At 37.0% G+C, this 22,638-nt stretch overlaps 2 protein-coding genes across 2 annotated transcripts in view; one reads left to right on the forward strand and one right to left on the reverse strand.

Annotated features, from left to right (window-relative positions):
• GABRA5 (gamma-aminobutyric acid type A receptor subunit alpha5) overlaps positions 1-22,638 on the reverse strand; it is a 141,785-nt gene that overhangs the window by 41,429 nt on the left and 77,718 nt on the right. The window contains exons 7-8 of the mRNA XM_075200114.1: positions 22,117-22,260; positions 12,867-13,019 (exon numbers count right to left, since the gene is read on the reverse strand). Of these exons, the coding sequence (XP_075056215.1) occupies positions 12,867-13,019; positions 22,117-22,260 (297 nt within the window). The remainder of the gene's footprint in view (positions 1-12,866; positions 13,020-22,116; positions 22,261-22,638) is intronic.
• Positions 14,531-22,638, forward strand: part of GABRB3 (gamma-aminobutyric acid type A receptor subunit beta3) — a 287,252-nt gene continuing 279,144 nt past the window's right edge. Inside the window, exon 1 of the mRNA XM_075200113.1 lies at positions 14,531-14,815. Within this exon, the coding sequence (XP_075056214.1) occupies positions 14,715-14,815 (101 nt within the window). The 5' untranslated portion in view covers positions 14,531-14,714. The remainder of the gene's footprint in view (positions 14,816-22,638) is intronic.

The following is a 22,638-nucleotide window of genomic DNA, read 5'->3' on the forward strand; positions in this document are numbered from 1 at the left end:
ATATAATCAAAAGTTTTACAAATTCTTTTTTCATCAAATGGGGAAAATCTATGTATTGAAGAATGTCTATTTATATTCAGTTCATCAAATTATACCCCATTAAGCGTCCACATCAATTTTTTCATTAAGTATCGATATTCATATAGTTGGAGCTATAGTTTTATAGTGTTCCCAGCATTAGCTGAAGCTGCACAATGGACTCACTATTGTAAGGAGCAAATAGCATTTGCAAAATGAAAGCAAATAATTAGTATGCCCCAGGCTTTTCTGTGTAAGCACAGATAAAATGCAGATAGTTTATGACATGTTTAAGAGCAAATGTGGGGGAAAACAGTACCAGCTAAACAAAGACATTTGCCTTCTACTACAGGCCCATTTCAAAGACTCCAAATAGATTATATACATTTGCCAAAATGCTGAAATTTGCAATATGTATTGGTGTGCACTGATATGTTTTCAGATTGGATTGAGACATGGTCCACTGCTGCCAACACTGCCACCTTTACTGTAAAGAAAATCATGCAATAATTTGTGTGTAGGTATAGGTTACCATGGGCAACTGAAAGTGAGTGATAGAGGTACTTATTTCACAGGACAAGTGTTTCAAACAATATGTGATTTGATAGAGACTGACTCAAAATTACACACACCTTACAGACCACAAACATCAGGCAAGGTAAAGAGAATTAAGAACAGACTAGGGAAAACTCAGAGAGAAACAGGAATTTTGTGGACTAAAACTCTCCCTCATAGCATTAAAACTACTCCAAGACCACCTCTTAATCTCTCACTTTATGAAATAATTTTTGGAAAACTGCAAAATCTTATTTTTGCCCTCTAACAGACTTGAGCTTACAACATGATGTTACAACAAAATATATTGCACAGATGGTGAGATAGTTGCGAGAAATCCACTCCAAACGTGCTAGGGTTCAGCCAGAGCCTATTGTGGGACCTGCTCATAAACTCCAGCCAGGGGACTTTGTGATGATGAGAAACTTTTTAAGTTCTGGTTCTCTTTCAGATCGCTGGGAAGGTCTATGTCAAGTACTACTAACAACTGATACTTTAGTAAAGGTTGCAGATAAAGACTTGTGGGTGCATGCCTCTCTTTGTAAGAATGTAAATACTAAAGGAATCCCACAGTATACAGTCAGCTGAGCTCCACCAGAAGAGGACTTGGGACTAAAAGTGTTGTTCCAGAATGGCGAAAGAGAGGAATAACCAGATTTGGCTAGTGGAAGAATTAACTGCATTTATTTGTTTTCTTTGGTTGATGGCAGCATTGATCACAGTCTCAGTGGTAATTTTAGGAGCTAGAGAGGATTGGAGTAAATGAAACAGGTATGCAGTATAACAACAACAAATCTGATATCTTTCTGAATCTACAATATCAAGGAAGAAAGAGAAAGCAAGTAGCCAAGAAGGTAAAGCAGGTGAACATAGAGGAAATAGATATGAGATAAACATAATTATAGGCTCAAGAGGAAAGTGAGTACAGATGATAGAAAATGTGAAGACTTGTCCCCTGTACAGACATATATATGTGAGTATTGTATAAATCCTCCTGAGGAAAAAAACAATGAATGGTGTCCGAATCCCTAAACAAAGTTAAATATTTTCTAGAGCGCTTCAGTAGAACCTCAGCAGCTTAAGCCCATCAATAGGATAACCACTAATACAAAGGGTAAATATAGAAAAAAAAGATGGATTATATTGAAGCTAGGTTCTTGTTCTATAGATTCAGTCAGCGAGTATGTAATAAATATCCTTACAACCATTAATAGATGGTGATATTACATACAATGGAATGAATGTTCATTCAAACACCAAAAAGTTCCAAATCCTTTTTTAGTCTTACAGATAATCCCTAATATCGGTGAAGTAGAGAAAAAATCTGTCACATGATCGGCCTTTTATAGCAGTGAATGTCCAATCCAAATAGACAAATGCCAAAACTCCTACAGTTCATAACAATACATATCTCAATACAAATCATGCACTTTTACAAAGATATTCCATAATACCATAAACTGATTTGTAGGCAAATCCACCCGATCTAAAACAAGTTGTCATAGCAACCATTTATGCCAAAATCTCGCATTACTGGATGTTAACCTACTTTCCATAGAGTCCTCCTATATTTAATTTCTCTTTAATCAAATAGAACATCCCAATGTTGCTCCAAATTAATAGCTTTTTTATGGCATTGCTGCAGTAACTTAATACACCGTATTCCCGATTCCTAAATATATAAGTTCCTTTCACCAGATTGCTTAACAACCCGTTAATACTTTTGCTGTTTAGAGAGTATATACACTCAGGTTGTCATGGTAACCCTTGCTCAAATAAAAATACCAAATATATCTCATGTGGCTATGGTGATTATAGTTACTAATATTATATTATTATTATTATTATTATTATTATATTATATTTTAATATTATTAAGGCACACATTCTCATATTTTCCACTTGTATATTACTAACAGCCACCAAGTAACATATATTGATGTTTATGCTAATCAATAGCAATATCCTGCTGCCAAAATACCCAAGATCTCATACTTATAATATTAGGGACCATTGGGTCCAAAACACAAATTTTATATTTAACAAATTGTTTAATCATCATATTATTACACATCCCTTGAAATAATGTTAAATCCATCCGACTGGATTAATCTTACAAATTACCTAGTAGTATCATTGTGTCCACATAGGTATATTTTAAAACCATTCAACCCATATCCTAAGGAACATAAATACTACTCAACAGTAGATATTAAATATCAGCTAGATGACATTGTATGGTCCTCAGAGATGAACGTTGGAAAAAATATTATTACTCATAAAAGACCCTCTGGTAACTAACCCCATCTTTAAAAAAGAAACTAAAACTAAATCTATATATACTAAACTTTATAAATCATAATATTTTGAATGGTAGAGGTTACTAAGCCTCAAACAAAATTTATTATAAAAACCATTTAGGTTCAAAGTCACTGTTAAGACCCTGTGCAATCAATTTCTTCATATTATAGATATATTACTTTTTTTTTTTTTTGATAGAATAGTTCCATAAGTCCTATTTTTCAAACTTTCTTTCACTTTCTTTGACATAATCCCACTGACAAAGACCCCAATTCACCATTACATTTACACAAAAATAGGGAGTGCATTAATATTGAAAAATTGTTGGATTTGTAGCAAAGCACCCCCTACCTCAATGATATTTCCGTGGGTTGCAGTACCATTGACCCTAGATGAGATAATGAAATTGAGTCATACCCATTGGAAAATGTTAGTTGAATTTACAAAGGGGAACCACATATGGTATGAGTTTCCCAATTATACAGCACCTCTGAGTTATGTTTTGAGTCATCTAGGAAAAGAGGTTACAGATGAGGAAACTAAAATTACCATGAAAAGTACACATACGTTTTTGGGAAGATTGCCATGTAGGAAAGCTAAAGTAAAATATACCACAGTTGGTCGATATGGTATTACCTGTCAGGTACCATCTCCACATTAACACTAATTGCAGGAGATGGTCACCTGTGCCTTGCCGATTACCGTGCCCTGTTGCTTAGCAATGGAACAATCCTTCTTTTTTCTGCATGATGTGCGTGCGCCAGCTCTGTAGGCCACGCACCCTGTTTCTAGGAAACTAGATGCTTTGCACTCACTTGTCAGTGGTTAGTGCAGGAAATCCTTCACCCAATCAGGGTGCTTGTTGCTGTTTATATAGAAGCCTCTGGCACCATTAGGGTGCCAGAGTATTGGTTCACTACCTTGGTCCAGGACTTACCTGTGGTTCCTGTATCCTACATATCTTAGTTCTGATTTAGCTTGACTTCTCCTACTATTCTCCTGGTTTACATTATGCTCATTTGTTTCATCTACTAGCTTGCCCTGACTATTCTCTAGATTCTCTCTGTGTACTGTTCTGCTCAGTTGAGTTTGACATGGATTGTTCAATTACGCCTGACTACTCCCATCACTATGCCGGAGAACCGTGGCCTGCAATTCCCTTGCAGCAAAGCCCAAAATCCCTTGCGGGGGTCCCTGGTGAATACTGGGGGGTACGTTAGACTCCACGCCTCCCTGTTCAGTTGTGCCAATACCGGCTAGTGGCCACCTCTGCTTATTCCATGATATTACTGCTATCTAACTGCCAATCTAACCAATAAAACATGTGAGGCATTTTGGAAAAAGAATAATTGCAAAGAAACCTCAGTTATCCCAGTCAAGACCTTAATATCACCACGTGTACAGTTAATTTAGGCAGGAACATACACATACTAGCGGAAAATTGGCCATATATACCACCCAGGGGTGTTTATTTCCTACATAGTATGAGAGCACTCAAATGGCTTCCATTCAAACCTTATGGCAATTTCACGCTAGTCAGACTTGCACTAAAAACACATATGGTACCACATGACAAATTAAAGGAATTGTTAAAAGATAGCAGAACATTACACCATAGACAAAGAAAAGAGATAGAGTCAGGAAGTGGTAAAGATAAACTTTATAAAGATCTTATGATCTTATGAACCAAATGTTTATGGCCAAGGCTTGGTGTTACATTAGGTAATGGTCACACTGGTCTCAGCAGGAACTATATATAATGATAAACAGCCTGGTGATTTAACTGAATTATTGAACAACATAACATAAATTGATGAAAGAACATTTAGATATGAAAGAGAAGAATTAAAAATGCTAAAGAAGAAAATCATACAACATAGAATGATTCTAGATTATTTGACTGCACAATCAGGAGGATATTAAGTTACATTAAATACTCAGTTTGGAGCTGAATGTGGTACATTCTTTACCAAAAATACTGATAACCCTGAGAAAATTATTGATGAGCATCTTCAAAAGATAAGAGATTTGTAAAACAACTTTGCAAAGTCCAATACAGGTGGTGGTGAATGGTTTGACTGGCTGGATCCATCCGCAATTTTTTCTGGAATAGCTTGGCTGGTTTTCTGTTATATTTCACTTACTCATAAAGTTGATTCTATATGTTTTTGCTTTTATGATCATGATATATTTGATTTTTAAATGCGGTTGTTTATGTATACAATGCTGGATGAGGAGAACAAACAAATTACTCACAAAAGAAACAAGACAGGATGAGACTGAATTGTATGAGAAAATAGAAGGTAAATAAAGGTAGGGGTGATGCATGTCTGATTAACCCACATTTAGAGGATGGAATTGTGAAAGTAATAATATTGAGCTTGCTATTTTGTAGCCATTTTGTTCTTAAGCAGCCATATCATACTGATGATATACGTTATTGTTTAAAAGTGTGTATGAGACAAAAAGACATGTCTCTAGCTTACAGACAGGAAGCATGAAATGATCAACACAGGTGCAGAAGTTAACTGATCTTATACCATATATGGATTTGTTTTCTCTAAAGAACTTTCCATCAAGAAATGAAGTATACAAGCTTATATTTCGTGTTAGAAATATATACCTTATTTTGCTAAAATATATACGTTAAAGCATTTTTAGGTGTGACATGGTCCCTATCTGCACTCTCCTCCCTGACCTGTGTGTGAGATAAGGGCTCTGACTTTTTGCTGAATAAACCTTCATATTATTTTGATCCAAGAATATCCCATTAAACAGTACATGAGAAGGAAGGTTATACCTGCTGTTAAACCCCATATTAAAAAAACTTTTCTTGTGCTTATGACCTGGATCTGTGCACGCCTGACAGAAACCTTGCGGATAGGTTACTTTGCAGAGCAGGAAACACCTGGAGATGCTTCTGACATATGAGCATAAATATGCAATTTTAAAATGAGTTTTATTTCAGTATTTTTCTAATGCATAAGCATCCAACCCAGCATCAGACCCTTAACTTTTTGTTATGTGTTCGATTGTCACCTATATATATCTTATATATACATGTATATATATATATATATATATATATATATATATATATATATATAAGCTACGCCTTTTAGGGTTATATCTCTGTTTGTCCCATAGGTCTAGTGTACAAAATTAAGCTCTGACAGGATGGAATTTCTGGCAATGTTGTAAAGTTTGTAAAGTCTTCAAAGGTTGTAAATTACAGTACTATATCATGGGACAAAGGAAATGACCAACCACACTGACATTGACTATTTCTAAGTATTAGGCAATGTCCCTTATTATTTCCCATTATCATGTTTTATATTTACCATTTACAGCCAGGGAGTGCTTCCTCCTATAATCACCAGTGTCAGACATTTTGACTCAAAGAAAAGTTGTGGTTATTATATTGGCATTAACTTGGATTTTATTTAAAACTTATGTTTATTTATGTTTACTTTCAAACAATTTCATTGTGGGAAATTCTGATTAAAAAATGCAATCAAATAAGAGTGTATAAGAAAGAAAAGTGTAAACTACAGTAATTCAACTGTGATTGTCTCCTGCTGTTGTTACTCTAATCTTCAATCAAATAATAACAATCTATATATCTGTTGATCGCCCTATTTAAGTATTTCAATTTCCAAAATTTGAAAAAACTTGCTGTACTTGTTATGTTCAAATAGTATCCCTCTCGGGTTCTTTTAGTAAGTTTGTTTCTTATTAATTCTCAACAGCTCCTTTCTTGAGAATGACTCATAAATTGATGCCAGTAATAAGATGATAATTGTATACTCAGCATATCACACTTTCAGGTAAGATACACTCTACTTTCCGGGAGTGTTCTGTTTTACATTTTCACAAATAGTAACCATATATGGTTACTTTAAATTAGCTAAGGCTGTTATTTAAATGCTCTGGGAATATCGCTCAGCTATGTTGTTCATCCAATACATTTTTAAATTTTTCTCAGTGTTGAGGTTAACTTGCCCTTTAATATTGTTTCAGTTTTGTAATGTAATTTAAGGTGAGTTCCTTATTGCCCAAAGAGCACAGTCAGTTTTACAGCTATATTTATGAACTAGAAATAGCAATGATTTTCCAGCAGACGGTTTGTAGAGTTACTCTCAGTTTGCACTTACATATTCAATGTCTCAGTTCATGAATTTAGTAGGCACTCATTGCATTTTTTATTTATGCCTTGGCTGCAGCCTCATAAATACGTTTTTTATATATTAATCCCTCGATTTTTCAAAGAGCACAGCCAATTTAACTGTAGTGGTCCTTGTGAAGCATGCCGCAAACTAATGAACAATTTCAGTATATTGCAAAGCTTAGGCTTCTTAAATCCCTATTATTATAATTGCATATTTAGTAGACATTCATTATGTTCATCATAGGTGCAGCAGCCATAGCAGGTCCCTTAACTGCTCTGATTATATGGGAGCAGTCAAGTCTATGTAGTCTGTTCTTTTGTTCGATTACTAATTGTAGTATCATTTATAACTTTTCCTCTATAAACATTCACTTACACTGTATCACTAGATCTAATAAATGCTGCTCTGTCTTCAGTATTTGCCGTATGCAATTATTTTCAGTTCCCAATTCAAGTCAGTCATACCACTAGAATGTTATATCAAATGAGGGCTGATTTGTAACTACAACATTGACAAAAAAGCTGTGCGCGTTTTGCCAAAAGGCTTTCTCAAGGCCTTGATACTAGGATTAACTAGGATTAAATAAAATCCAAGTACACCTCAATATAATAACTAGTCAAGTTAAAGTACTAAATATAAAACATTCAAATGTGAAACTTGATACATGTTTAAAGTTCGATTAAAAGGACTTTTCTTTGCCTAATTATACCTACCATAGTGGAATATATATTGTAGACATAGTTTAACATTACCTTTTGGTGTATGCTATGACACAGAGAGGTAAAGTCATGGGTTTGCATTTGACAAGGCAAGTCCATTCTAGTTACTACAACTATATAATCTCCCACCACTACTGATGCAAACTATTGCATTGTGAAAGGATTTTCACACCTCAATGATATATATATGAGAGTTCTGGTAGGAGGTAAAGGAATCAATGGAAATAGAGAATAAAAACAATGGAACTTTTTGGATGAGCTCTAAATGGATACTTACTAGCACCTGAAAATAAGTTCTATAACAAGACTATTTTCTACATTTACTCCTTATTATTTTCTTTAATGTGTGCAAAAAACAAAGAGAAAATAATAGGGTTAGAATCTCTTTACACTTTCAGCACCAGAAGATTGAGCTGATGTGCTGCCTCGGTAGGTTAGACCCATTATCAATAATTTAGCACTAAGTCGGTTTCACCAGGAATAACATTATTTTTTTTCCACCCAACTGGATTGTTTGTTGTTTGTTTTTTGACAGATAGGGATTTCTTTTGGTATCAAATTCATCATCATCATTTATTTATATAGCGCCACTAATTCTGCAGCGCTGTATAGAGAATTCATTCACATCAGTCCCTGCCCCATTGGAGCTTACAGTCTAAATTCCCTAATATAGACACACACTCACACACAGACAGAGACTAGGGTCAATTTTTGATAGCATCCAATTAACCTATCAGTATGTTTTTGGAATGTGGGAGGACACCGTAGAACCCGGAGGAAACCCACGCAAACACATGGAGAACATACAAACTCCACACAGATAAGGCCATGGTCAGGAATCGAACTCATGACCCCAGTGCTGTGAGGCAGAATTGCTAACCACTAGGCCACTGTGCTGCCCCATTCAGTTACTTTCAGTAAATATATTAATTATTTATTTGCATTATAAAGGGAAAAACAGGCAATAAATAATCATAAAAAATACTATCTCTATAGATCTCTCCATAGCATACTTTGCATAATATCAAAGCATAAAATATGCTGCATATTATATTCAACTACTTATGACTATTAGAGGAAGGTCAAATATGTGTACTTTATTAAAGGTCGGATTGATATTGCTGTGTCATACCAAAGGAAGTAATTTTTCTTTCAGATTGATTTTACATTTTTTTTTAATTATTTATCTCTACTGGAAAGACTTTTATTTTTATTTTTTAAAATAAAAAAACAAAATAATTATATATATATATATATATATATATATATATATATATATATATATACTTTTTTTAACATCAATATTATATTTCACATTTTAACATGCTTTCATCATCAGCAGCAGCAGCTATTTATATAGCGCCATTAATTCTGCATTGCTGTACAGATATCTCACTCAAATCAGTCCCTGCCCCATTGGAGCTTACAGTCTAAATTTCCTAACATACACACACACACACACACACACACACACAGAAAGAGGCTAAGGTCAATTTAATAGCAGCCAATTAACCTACTAATATGTTTTTGGAGTATGTCAGGGACATCCAAATTTTCTGTAGGGGAATGTTAACGCATGTTCTAACACTAGGGGTGCTGTGGAACAGCTGGTTTAGGTTTCATAAGACTCAAAGGGGTAAATTTATCACGCTGCGGGTTTGACAAAGTAGAGATGTTGTCTTTAGCAACCAATCAAATTCTAGTTATGATTTATTAAGTACATTCTACAAAATGACAGCTTAATCTGACTAGTTGCTATAGGCAACATCTCCACTTTTTCAAACCTGCAGCTTGATAATTTTACCCCATAGAGTTTGGAAAACATCAGACCCTCCTATACGCCTACCAGAGTCCGGCATACTCGCTGGTCTCTGCTGGATGGCGCCATGTGCTCCCTGGCGCATCTGACATTAACCGAAGATAGCGGCCACCATCTTGGATTTTCAAGACTGCACAATAGCACGCAAGCCCATTTTATCTGATCTCTCTCCTCTTCTCTTATTGGATTACAACCTACGCCATCCCCGGTGGCCTCTCTCTGTATATAGCTGATTTGCACTCAAGATGGGGCCAGTGTCTGAACTCTCTTGTCCCTACAAGTTAGCTTCAAAATTCTCTAGTGTGTTCCTGGCTGTTACTTATAACTCCAATGTGTCCCTGGTTATTACATCCTCAAGTGTGTTCCTGGTTATTACATCCATTCCAGTGTGCTCCTGGTTATCCCATCCGCACCAGTGATTTCTGGGCTTTCTCTGTCCTGTACATAACTCTGCATTCATGCCTGGTTTCTGTAAACATGCCGGTCACGTCTGATACTTGCACAGAGGGCAGGATAATGCAGAGGGTTGCAGTCAAGCCCATACCTCCTAGTGGGAGTCCCTGGCTAAAACCTATCCTTCGTGAGACTCTGCGCCTCCATTGCAGAAAGTCAAATCAGTCTGACTTTTTGAATCCTAAAGTTCCTAAATGATTCCTGACAGGGTTATTTCAATTCAACACCGGTAAATCTATGAGGTGCAAACATATCTCAGCGATGTTTTACTACCCAAACATCCCCCATAGTATCTCCTTCCGGCTGCAATCAGGTACCTATTATCACTTTTTATGTGAGCCAAATTTCCCCAGCACATCAACACTCTTAATCATGCATAAGAGTGTGCTTATAGAGCCACAGGTGTGAATTGTATGTGCATTGTGCACAAAGCGTTAAATTAGCACAGATCTACAATTAATGTGAGAAACAAGATAAGAAAAGATGATGCAAGTATAAAGGAAATAATTAACATGGAGGCCAGACATGATGTCAATGAATTGGCATGGTAAATACTTGAAGAGATACACGTATAATTCAATGAACAAAATTCAATAATATAATTGTAGTGAGACATGTTCTGTGCCACTAGATTAGATACTATAAAACTGAGTGGCATAATTGACACTTGTTGCTTTACAAGCTTTTTGTTGGTAGGACCTCAGAGTAATATGTACAAAAGCAGTTACCTATTGCGGTGCTTTTGTAAGCTAACTTTGACACTTTGTTTCATCCAAGTAGATATTTTATTTACAAGCCAATTTTTACAATAAGAATTGAATTTGTAATTATCTGGCTCACAATACATGTTGCAACTTAGAGATTTTTCTCATTGACCATTTTGTGATGGTTTACGCTGTATCCATTGCAAAATTCACAAAATAGATTCCCGAGTCAATTTAGGTCATATAAGTATGATAACACTGATAAATAATTCTGAGAAAGAATTAGTAATCCTGTCCTCTTACCAGAGATGGTGCTTTTATAGCAAGTATTCAGATATTTTATCACATTTATTTTCAGCTGTAACCACGTTGGGGGAACAGGTGCCATCTCCTGGGCAAGATGGTAGTGAACAGCAACAGAGAAGTCACAAAAGTCCAAGGATTTGGTACAACCGGGCTCAGCCAGTTTAATTAAGCAGAAAAATAAAGAAAACTTCAAAATAAACACCTTGCCTGTCCGGCACTAACTAAGCACACAGGAACACCCCCTCTCCTGTGAAGGACCTTGTGTTCCACACACATACAAAATATAAAGCTAATTGGTCACCATTTGCATTGACTGTCTGGAGGCATCCAACCTTTTACCCAGTCAGTCTGGTCAGTCTGAGTCTCAGACTCGGACTGACCAAACTGACACCCTTTTTAAACACACCTTACAGGTACAAACAACCCTTAATCAGTCAGCTGTCAGACTGACAGAACAGAATACCTGGACTGGGCTTTGCAAATGGAGCACACTCTTCTCTCTCCATTTACACCCCAGGGACCCTTACCAGTTATTTCTAAAGCTGACCATACACTTTGGGACACTTTTCCCAAACAACATCTCCCTGGGGTTTAAAAGCATATAAGAAAATCAGTCTGCCATTTGCCAATTTCCCAGGGCTTCTGTCACACAGCATACTGCAGAACAAAAAGCTGTACAAACAGCTTCACCTTGAAATTCTACTGTTAAGTCACCTTAAAACCGGACATAAAAAAATCTTGTTTGCATGTCTCATGTGCTTTACAATACATTTCAAGAGGAGAAAATACCTTCAACCTTACCTGTGATTCCCCCTCCTGATTGGTTTTTAATATAGCAGGGTCACACATCCGCCACAATTAGCTGGGTCCACTTAGAAAGCATGTTTACAAATTGCCGTTCCTATGTACTAGAATTCTGTGCATACCTGCATGAACACTATCTTATGTGTAAAAGCCATCATGTAATTCATAGCTGCCATCAATGAACAAAAATAGGTACAGTGACTTCAAAAGTGCACAAATTTGGCTACTGTGCAGTCATAATGTTCAGATTGCCAGAGTAAATTACTTTTAAACCCTTGCTTTTATATTGCGTTTGGTGTCCCACATTTATCCAGCAGCTTCTATTTTTTGTTTACTTCCTTAATATATATATGTAAGCCTTCATGTTACATTAAGCAGTTCATGACAATGCAGTACAATTAAAAAAACTAGACTGCTGCAATAAAATATATACATCTATTGTTGAAAAATATACCATCTACACTTACTCTGGTTACACACTGGCGTTCTGACACTGCCTGGTAAATGACTGACATGCAGCAGTAACCAGTCCTTGCACTTGCTGTTCAGGGTGGGAAATGGAGGAAACTCCAATGGTATCATTACATTCATGTGCAGTTAACACAAGTAAATTGAGCAGGTAGCGCCCAAAATATGCTGTCACACCACAAACACTACAACAGGTTCCACCATCATACCCATTTACACGCTTTTACTAGCATTTAAAAATTCTAATAAAAGTATTTTCTTATGCCTGTGACTGGCCCAATACAGTCCTGTACTCATAGGGAGGGATTGCGAGTACATATGTACCTATGTTGGAATTAAAATGCAAATTTTCTAATAGACTACAAATAAAGGTACATTATTTCTAACATAAGACCACTTAAATACTGAAATATTGAGTAAATACTATAGAATTCCTTTGTGCTGAAAGGAAAAGTTTGTTGCTATTACAACGGTGTATTAAACTAGTCAGTAAAGTGTGTTAGTATGTTGTACCCACACTGTAGAATCCTGAAGATGATTTTGGACTTACCAAACACTGTTCGAGCTGGAACTGATTCTCTGTTTAACCAGAATGACACTTGGGACAAAATGACCGTCATTATACATGGTAGATATGTTTGGATAACAAAATAGCCGATTTTCCTTTTTAAATGAAAATGTGCCGTCATCACTGTATATTCACCTAGGAATGAAAGGACAATTAAACAACAAATAAGGACAGTTTGCCAATATTACATACATGCACTGAGAAAACAAATCTGACCACACTTAACATTTAGTCAGAAAGGAGGAGATCATACCGCACAAGGTATGTCATCAATTATAGATACCTATGTGAGTGGCTAAATATACCACCTCATATCCCAGAGTACTTGATTATAGAGGAACTACTGAGTGGTGCACCCAAACACTGCAAAAATACTCCTACACAAAGGGGAAGACAGGGCAGAAAAGGGGCACTCAGAATCTATAAGTGGAAAGGCAAATAATGAAATAAAACATAACCTTTATTATTGTCTGTAAAATATAGTGTGCTTCTCCTGATGAGAGAAAAAACTAGCGAAATATTAAAAACCAAAACATACAAAGTGAATTAAAATTGCAGTTCAACTGCAAACGCTCTGTGTTCCTGTCTAAATTATTGTAAAGTGTATAGGACAATTAATCTTCATATATATAATACAATCTAATACATTTGTCCACTAAATCATTTTTCGTTATATAATAAGGAGCTACTCATCCTTAGTATATCAGATAATTCCAATATCTAGCTCTGAGAAATTATATTTCTTGTATTCTTTGCGTTATAATAGAATTCAAGATAATTGGATTAATCCTTATAAAGAGTTTCAATTGGTTTAATATATAGTCTCATAGATACAATTAGTACTCATAAGTTTTGCAATAATATCTCAATTTTCAAATTTAGAACACAGACCTAACCTATTATTTTGACTTGCAGGCTTAATAAAATATTTCTCCCAAATTATGGTCTTTGTTTGATATGTTTTTTATTGTTTCATTCATCATCTGTGAAAATTATGCACCAGACAGTCTAAATTTCTAATAGCCAAGTGTCTATCCAACATTAATATACAGGGTTAAATCCTTTTAATAATGCCAGAGTTCAAATACTCCCCAGCCTAAATATAGGAAGGTTTGGTTTCTCCGTTTACAACCTATTAGGTTAATAGGATTAGCAATCTAAACAGCAACAGTCTGCCTGTCAGCTGTAGTGCACTATTATGCAGCACAGAGAGACTGCTCCTCAGTGATGATTAACCCTAAGATGCAAAGTTGTAATTCCTTGGTTCACCAAACTTTGTATGTTTTTGTAGGTTTGGTTTTTAATATTTTGCTAGTTTTTTCTCTCATCAGGAGCACACTATATTTTACAGACAATAATAAAGGTTACGTTTTATTGCATTATTTGCCTTTCCACTTATAGAATCTGAGTGCCCCTTTTCTGCCCTGTCTTTCCCTTCTTTGTGTATGCACACTTAACATTTGAAAGGAACAAATGACAATCCAGGACGTAGAAAACTGATTACTGGCCGGCTGGGAGCATGATGAGGTTTAGAAAATCCATTGATGACTGATGCTTTCCCCGTACAAAATCGGATTTTTGTATTTTACTAATCCCTGGTTACAATCTGTGTCCTGCTCTTTGTGATCCACCCTGCAATCAGACTCCTTCCTACTCAGATGTAGTGTATATCGGTCGCATTTAAAAGACCCTTCCCACACCGTTGGGCATAGAAATACTAGTTGGAACAGCTGGGGATACAGTCAGGGGCTGTGGAAGACAGCGCAGCGCAAGTTTGGGGACGCGCAATTCGATCTTTACGGAAACTCCCTGGTCAGTCAAACCCAAGACATGTCTCACAATGTAATCTGCCTATTTTCTTTGCTCGTTTTAAAAATTAAAGGAGAATTGCCATTTATTGCTGAAAACAACGCAGCCCTAATGGTGAACTGGTAAGTTTATACATTGTCATATGCTTGTAGTTACAAGTGCTGTTTTGTGTAGCAAATAATCCAAAATGCATAAACATAGTTGCTGCCTTGATCTTTGTGATGAGTAGACAATTTTCAGAAGTCAGATTGATGATTTTAATGAAAAGGGTAACAAATCACGTTCGTTGACTCTGGCATATGTGCCAAGTTACAGGTGCGCGTTTCTAATAAAACAGCTGGGTGCTAACCATGTGTGCTTTGATGAGGTGTAGAATTAATCAGCAATACTTTTTTCAGGGAGAAGTCTTAAGATTTTCTTACGAGCTACATTGTTACATCCATTGACAAAAAAAAACTGTGGGCAAAAGCTACATGTTTGTTGACTCTGCAGTTATCAATATGGATTTAATTGTACGAGGTAACCATAATGCTGTGCTGCTGTCAGTGGTAGTACCTTTCTCCTGGGATGCCACTGCTTGATGATCATAAGTGTATTATATAAAAATAGTGTCTATTTGATCTGAAGCCACGTGATGTCAGGATTCCCTACTCCTCCTTCTCCCCCACCATACAATCAGATCAGCCAAGTGAAGCACGGAGCTACCAAAGCAGCAAGCTTTTAAGAGGCGATCAGCACGTGTCCCGTTTGGATTAAACCTTTCTTTTCATCTAATGCTTACACATCTGGTGGCTCTGCCTGCAAACACCAAAACCCCCGGCTTCTGTATCTCCACAACCACGTGCCCATGATCAGAGACAGGGATAAGTGCAAAATTGGTAACAAGAGTGTTCTCCATGGTGTAATTAAGGTAGCCCATGATGTGAGCTTTGTACTGTACCATGTATGCTGTCATGAATCTGCACATATGCAATTTACAGTGAAAGCATTTATAATAAAATACTATCATAGTGTGTATGTGTTACAATTGCAACAATTGAGAGCAGGGAAAAAATGCTTTTCTATATTTTGTCATGTTTTCTTCTATGTGCATGTCTACACAGGGCACAAATCTTTTTTAAGCCATCTAATATGGTAATATCAGCTCTCTCTGTGCACTACACAAGTGCTCTTGTACATATTACTAAATAAGCACTGTCTGTGTTCCTTTAGCCTACCATGCTCAATAAGGCCTCACAGCCATCGCCTTTAATGACACACATTTACTAGTATTTTTAATAGTAGTACAATGCATGTAATTGGTCTGATATTGGAAATCGTTGTTTCCAATGTCCACGTACCCACTTGGGATTTTTACTTGCTTGCATGCTGTCACAGTTTTTAAATATTTCAATGTGTTTAAGGTAACTTAAACCCATGGATGTCACTGGAGTGATCTCCATTGACCCTCTGAAGCAAGTAAAAAAGTTAACAACCAAATGTCAAACAAGTTTGCATTAGACACGATCATTCACAGCATGTGAAATTGTATTTTTAAACGCATTCAAATGCTAGTAGGTATTTACCTCAAGCAATTTCCAGAGTACTAAAATTTACCTGCTTATGTGTGGCTATCATGTTACTATTAAAGAACTCATGGAGATGGCTCATGAATGTCTTTTGACAAAATACTACCTTTTTGTTCCGATATGATTGCATCCCACCTTCGTTATTAATCTCATAAAATCTGATATGATGGTCAAATAGAGCAATTAGACTTTTATGTCAGTGGGGCACAGTAACAGAACATGTAACATCACATCAGGACCAGGCATTTTGACACTTGAAAAACTGGTCATCATCATACACTTGAAGGCCATACTTCAAGTGACACCACAAGTACATCATTTCTTGGGAGGCACAGGGGTTGCTATTGCTGCTTTACAGCATGGGATCATGGCTTCTATTCTGATCATGCATCTGCATGGAGTTTGTACATTCTCCCTGTGTTTGCATGGGCATCCTCTGGGTGCTCTGGGGTTTCCCTGTGCTTGCATGGGCATCCTCTGGGTGCTCTGGGTTCTCCCTGTGTTTGCATGGGCATCCTCTTGTTGCTCTGGGTTCTCCCTGTGTTTGCATGTGTATCCTCTGGGTGCTCTGGGTTCTCCCTGTGTTTGCATGGGTATTATCTGGGTGCCCTGGGGTTTCCCTTTGTTTGCATTGAATCTGTATATAATATACTTTGTAAATACATGGTTTAAATAATATTGGTTTATATTGACCAATATGGAATATTACTACATTATTCCATTAATCTTTCCAGTATTTGCTTGTAGTGTTTGCTCACATACCCTGTGCTGACCAACACCGTGTGTGTCTATTTCCAATGACACTGAAAACTGAAGCAGTTTGTACTTGGGGCAAACATTTACTGGCTTCAGATTGAGTGCCAGATACTGTATAAATGATTGGAAATAGCACTGAAAACAGAACTTCATGCTGCTTTTTTCGGTTCTGTGTATATCAGTTTAATAGCAACAGTATCCCAACACTTAACCCTGAGACGCGACATTCCATCGGGGATGCTTTTTAGTGTCAATCAGACACTCTGGGGAGCCTCAGTATGACCTATATATTTCATCCAATAAACTTCTATTTATTGTCACTAGAAAATACCTCAGATGTCCACTGAATATAAAATACAAATTAATCCTCTCTGAAAAGGCATCTTGTAACACTCAGAAATATATATGAAACATGTATATACAATGATAGAACTGAAAGTGCACTCATCAAACACAACACAGTTATATTGACTTGTCTAGATAACTGTGTTAAAAACAATAATGTTTTTATTAAATATTTTAATACAACACCACCGTCAGGCTAGAATGGTGGAAGCCAACTTTGCTTTTATTTGACTATAATGGAGTCTGAGGGATATATGGGTTTATTTACTAAACTGCAGGTTTGAAAAAGTGGAGATACTGCTTATAGCAATCAATCAGATTCTAGCTGTCACTTTGAATAATGTATTAAACAAATGATAATTAGAATCTGATTTATTGCTATAGACAACATCTCCACTTTTTCAAACCTGCAGTTTAGTAAATATACCCCCATAATCTGTTTCTCTGTTTTCTCACACCTCTTTGACTACAAGTGCCACTGGAAATGAAAAACAGAAATTTGGGAGAGTTTTCAAATAGATAGATAAAAGAATTAGAGCATTGTAGTATAGAGAAGCTTATTTACCCTGGGCAAAATTGGCTAGAAAGGGGGGGGGGGGGGTTAATCCTACAGGGGTAGTTAAATTAGTACATAAGGAATATATGATTATAGGGGAAATGCTGAAGGTGGATAAAGCTGAAATTGGGTGACTTATAAAAAGGAGGATAATGGAATTAAATAACAGAAGGCAGCAGTGTGAGAGAGAGAGAGAGAGAGAGAGAGAGAGAAAAGCTTGAAGAGGTGAGAGTATAATAGGGGGAAAGAAGGTGATGAAGACGCAGAGAGATGCACAATGGAACTGACAGCCTACAGTCATAGCCAAAAGTTTTGAGAATAACACAAGCAGGGCCTTAAATAGGGCTGTGCGATAGGGGTGACCGCCCAGGGCGCAACGCTGGAGGGGGGCGCAGTTTAGAAATATTTTAGGTTCATTTGGTTAAAATTCAGAACTAGGGTGGCGACATTCGTCTTTCTCGCCCCAGGCGCTAGAATTCTAACTTACGGCTTTGCTGCTTTAGTGTTTTTAGACCTTTTTGTCAGATGTTGCTATGGTATACTGAAGTAAAATTACAAGTATTTCATAAGTGTCAAATAATTGTATTAATAATAATAACATTAAGTTTATACAAAGAGTCAATATTTTCATTGTTGACCTTTCTTTTTGAAGACCTCTGCAATTCGCCCTGACATGCTGTCAATCAACTACTGGGCCACATACTGACTGATGGCCGCCCATTTTTGTCTAATTAATACTTGGAGTTTGTCAGAATATGTGGGTTTTTGATTGTCCACCCGCCTCTTGAGGATTGACCACAAATTCTCAATGGGATTAAGGTGTGGGGAGTTTCCTGGCCATGGACCCAAAATGTCGATGTTTGATCCCCGAGCCACTTAGTTATCACTTTTGCCTTATGGCAAGGTGCTCCATCATGCTGGAAAAGGCATTATTTGTCACCACTACTGTTCTTGGATGGTTGGGAAAGTTGCTCTTGGAGGATGTTTTGGTACCATTCTTTATTCATGTCTGTGTTCTTAGACAAAATTGAGAGATAGCTCACTCTCTTGGCTGAGAAGCAATCCCACACATGAATAATCTCAGGATGCTTTACTGTTGGCATGACACAGGACTGATGATAGCGCTCACCTTTTCTTCTCCGGACAAGCGCTTTTCCAGATGCCCCAAACAATCTGAAAGGGGATTCATCAGAGAAAATGATTTTACCCCAGTCCTCAGCATTCCGATTCCTGTACTTTTTGCACAATATCAGTCTGTCCCTGATGTTTTTTCTTGAGAGAAGTGGCTTCTTTGCTGACCTTCTTCACATCAAGCCATCCTCCAAAAGTCTTCCCCTCACTGTGCATGCAGATGCACTCATATCTGCCTGCTGCCATTCCTAAGCAAGCTCTGCACTGGTGGTTCCCCCGATCCCGCAGCTAAATCAACTTTAGGAGATTTCCTGGTGCTTGGTGGATGTTCTTGGGTGTCCTGAAGCTTTCTTCCAACTATTGAACCTCTCTCCTTGTAGTTCTTGATGATCCGATTAATGGATGATTTAGGTGCAATCTTACTAGCAGCAATATCCTTCCCTGTGAAGCCCTTTTTGTGCAAAGCAATGATGACTGCACGTGTTTCCTTGATGGTAACCATGGTTAACAGAGAAAGAACAATCATTTCAAGCACCACCGTCTTTTTAAAGCTTCCAGTCTGTTATTCTAACTCAATCAGCATGACAGAATGATCTCCAGCCTTGTCCTCGTCAACACTCTCATCTGTGTTAATGAGAGAATCACTGACCTGGGGGTAAATGGATCAAGGTCTGATTTTTTCAGCGTGTTAAAATCGTGGCAAATTTCGGGTGATAACCCGCGATTTTAGTCAAAATTTTCTCAAATGTATCAAGCTGCAATTTTTACCCTGATCTTCAAAATCGCTGGTCATCTCTGGCGATTTTGTGCGATGTAAAACACTCCCGTGTTAGCTAACTCTCCTGTGTTGTAGCAGCGAGTTCTATAAACACATCACTGTTACACCATCCTGTCATACAGCTGCTGGAGCTCCGGCAGCTGTAAAAACTGTAAAGAATAGATAAAAGTTAAAAAAAAAAAAGCGTGGTGCCCCCCTCTATTCCGTCTTAACCCTAGTGCTGCCAGACTATTGCTGGTTCTGTGAAAATCGGGGAAAAATTTTAGATGGGGTCCCCCCTATTTTCACGGAACCAGCACTAGGAAAACCAGCACTATAGCATAGTAGCTTCTACTATGTAGAAAATGTTTACGGCGGTCATGCAATTTTTTTATTTTCCTTCAATCAAGCAAGAAGATTTGGGGATGTTACAAATATGGCCCCCCTGGCTGAAAAACAGGTGCATGCCTTTTTTTTAAAAAAGTTAATTATTTTTTTACTTAGTTTTTTTATTACAGCAAGGTCTTTTGCACCAGCTAAAAGCACCCGCAAAAGATGCGTCTCTTAGAGACCTATCTATGGCTGCATTCAACTCAGAATAGCATGTAAAGTGCCTTTACATAGACCACTACCTTCCCTGTTCCACCTCTCTAAGCACAGAGATTTGTCTCAGTGGGAGTGCAAACTGAGACAGATATTTGGCCAAAAGTGTTTTTCTACTGATCAGAAGGACTTGCGTCAGACTCTAAATCAGGCCCAGGATGTCTAGTTTTAATTTTTTAAAAAAATTGCAATAAAGATTTTTCGATCTCTCTTCCAGATTTTACTTCATTGTTTGGTGCATATGACTTCCTTCAATAAGTAGCTGTGGGCCCTAATTATCAATCATATTTTTCATTAACATCACCCACAAACAGCTGTTTTGAGGGGATAGCTGCATAATAAGTATCCTGTTAATTTATGACTAGGGCATCACAACAGATATCGGAGATGTCCCTGTCTCTTTTAACGCAAAAGCAGTCCACATAGCTTTCTATAGGGACTGTTATTTTGGATCATTCAACAATAAAAGATTTTCCGAACTTGTTCCAGATGGCTATGGTGAAGAGCATTGTGGTAGAAGGATCTTCGGATCCCTCACCGCATTTTACCTGCTCTCCTCTCTGGTCACTATCGCAAAGGGTCACTATTGCGATAGTGACCATAGAAAGACATAGGACAAGGCTAGGTTTTCCCCAGGACAGCCATTTATCATTACTGCTGTCCTGGCAGAACACTTTTAATAAATGCTCATGGTTATTCCTTATCATTGCGATTATGAATAAAAATGATTGTGGAAAAAAAGTGGTAGATAATAAATATGCCCCTGTATCTGTTCATTAGTGTTCTATGTATGAAACAACCACAATTTGAAATGTAACTGCTGGCCAGATAGGCTATGCAAATGACACTTCATTGAAAAATCTGATTAATCCTACCTCTGAGCTGATAGTTTGGTAAGTCTTTAAAGGCCAGCCTTTTACACCGTATATAATTTTTCCATAAAATAAGGAACACCTTCAAGTTTGGCTGGTCTTTAAAACTGCCCTACCACCTACAGAAAATATCTTACCCTCCCCCTGCTGCTTTTGTAACACAAATGCCAAATCAATGCTGCTCACCACTTTAAAATGGCAGCAGGGGGTGGGATGGTTAATCACAATCTGAACAATAGTAAAATATTTTCTATACGGTGGTAATGCAGTTTTATTCTCTTTAAATATACTGGGCACATGGATGCAATGTAAGTTTTGTGCTTTTGCAATCCACTTAAAAGCATATTGATTTTCACTCAAGTTACCGTTTGGCTTTAAAAACTTAGCACAGAGGTACAAAGCCTGGTGCAAAGGGAAGTGCATGATGACTCAAAAGAGAAAAAAATAGCATTTGTACTGTACTATTCTTTTGCAAAGGACCTTCTTTATATTTTATTTTATTAATGTAAACATCCAGGGATATTGCAGCAGTATGGTGAGCTGTACACCTAAGCTTTATTCTTCTGTCTATACTGTACCTTCTTATTATTATTATAGTTGATTTGTAAGGTGCCACAGTGCTATGCAGCACTGGGCAGTGGGGAAATAAGACATACATATAGCACGACATATGTAATCCAGAACACACAAAGTAGGCAAAATAAATGCAGACATGAAAACAAAGGATTGTGGAGCCCTGCTTCATAAGAGATTTTACATGCTAATTCATTATAAGTGTTACAGGAGGTATGTCATTATCAATGGAAAAAGTCCATGCATTATCCATATTTCTTACCTGTGCTTGTGCTGATGTTCTCAGTTCCTACAGTCTGGCCAATTAAATGGTACTGATTTAAACGAGAACCATCTTCTGCCACTACCACGGATTTGTGGGTCACATTAGTCCATTCATACCTCAGTTCAGAGTTAGGATATGCATCTTTGAGGAAGGAATATGCAAAAGACATATTTTAAAAGCAATTAACATTCAGTAATATAAAAAAAAACCCTACAAATGCAATGTGAGTGATGCTTTAATCTACAATATATAAGGATGAGTACCCCTGAGGGATTCAATATGTCCTCTGTGCGTTATCCTCTCCCTGCTCTGTGTCCACCAGAGAGAACCCAGCATTAGCATTTGTCAAAATGGTAATAGAACTTAGGTAATAGTAATCTAAAAATATTTACTGAGATACTAGACACAATAATGTCCAGATTGTGAAAACTATTAATATACCAAAGAAACATTTATATAAAATATGACGCCTACTGTATAATTCATACTTGCCTACTCACCCAGAATTTCCGGGATCCT

The sequence above is a fragment of the Mixophyes fleayi genome, chromosome 2 (assembly GCF_038048845.1).
Source record: "Mixophyes fleayi isolate aMixFle1 chromosome 2, aMixFle1.hap1, whole genome shotgun sequence".
In the NCBI taxonomy this organism is placed as follows: Eukaryota; Metazoa; Chordata; class Amphibia; order Anura; family Limnodynastidae; genus Mixophyes; species Mixophyes fleayi.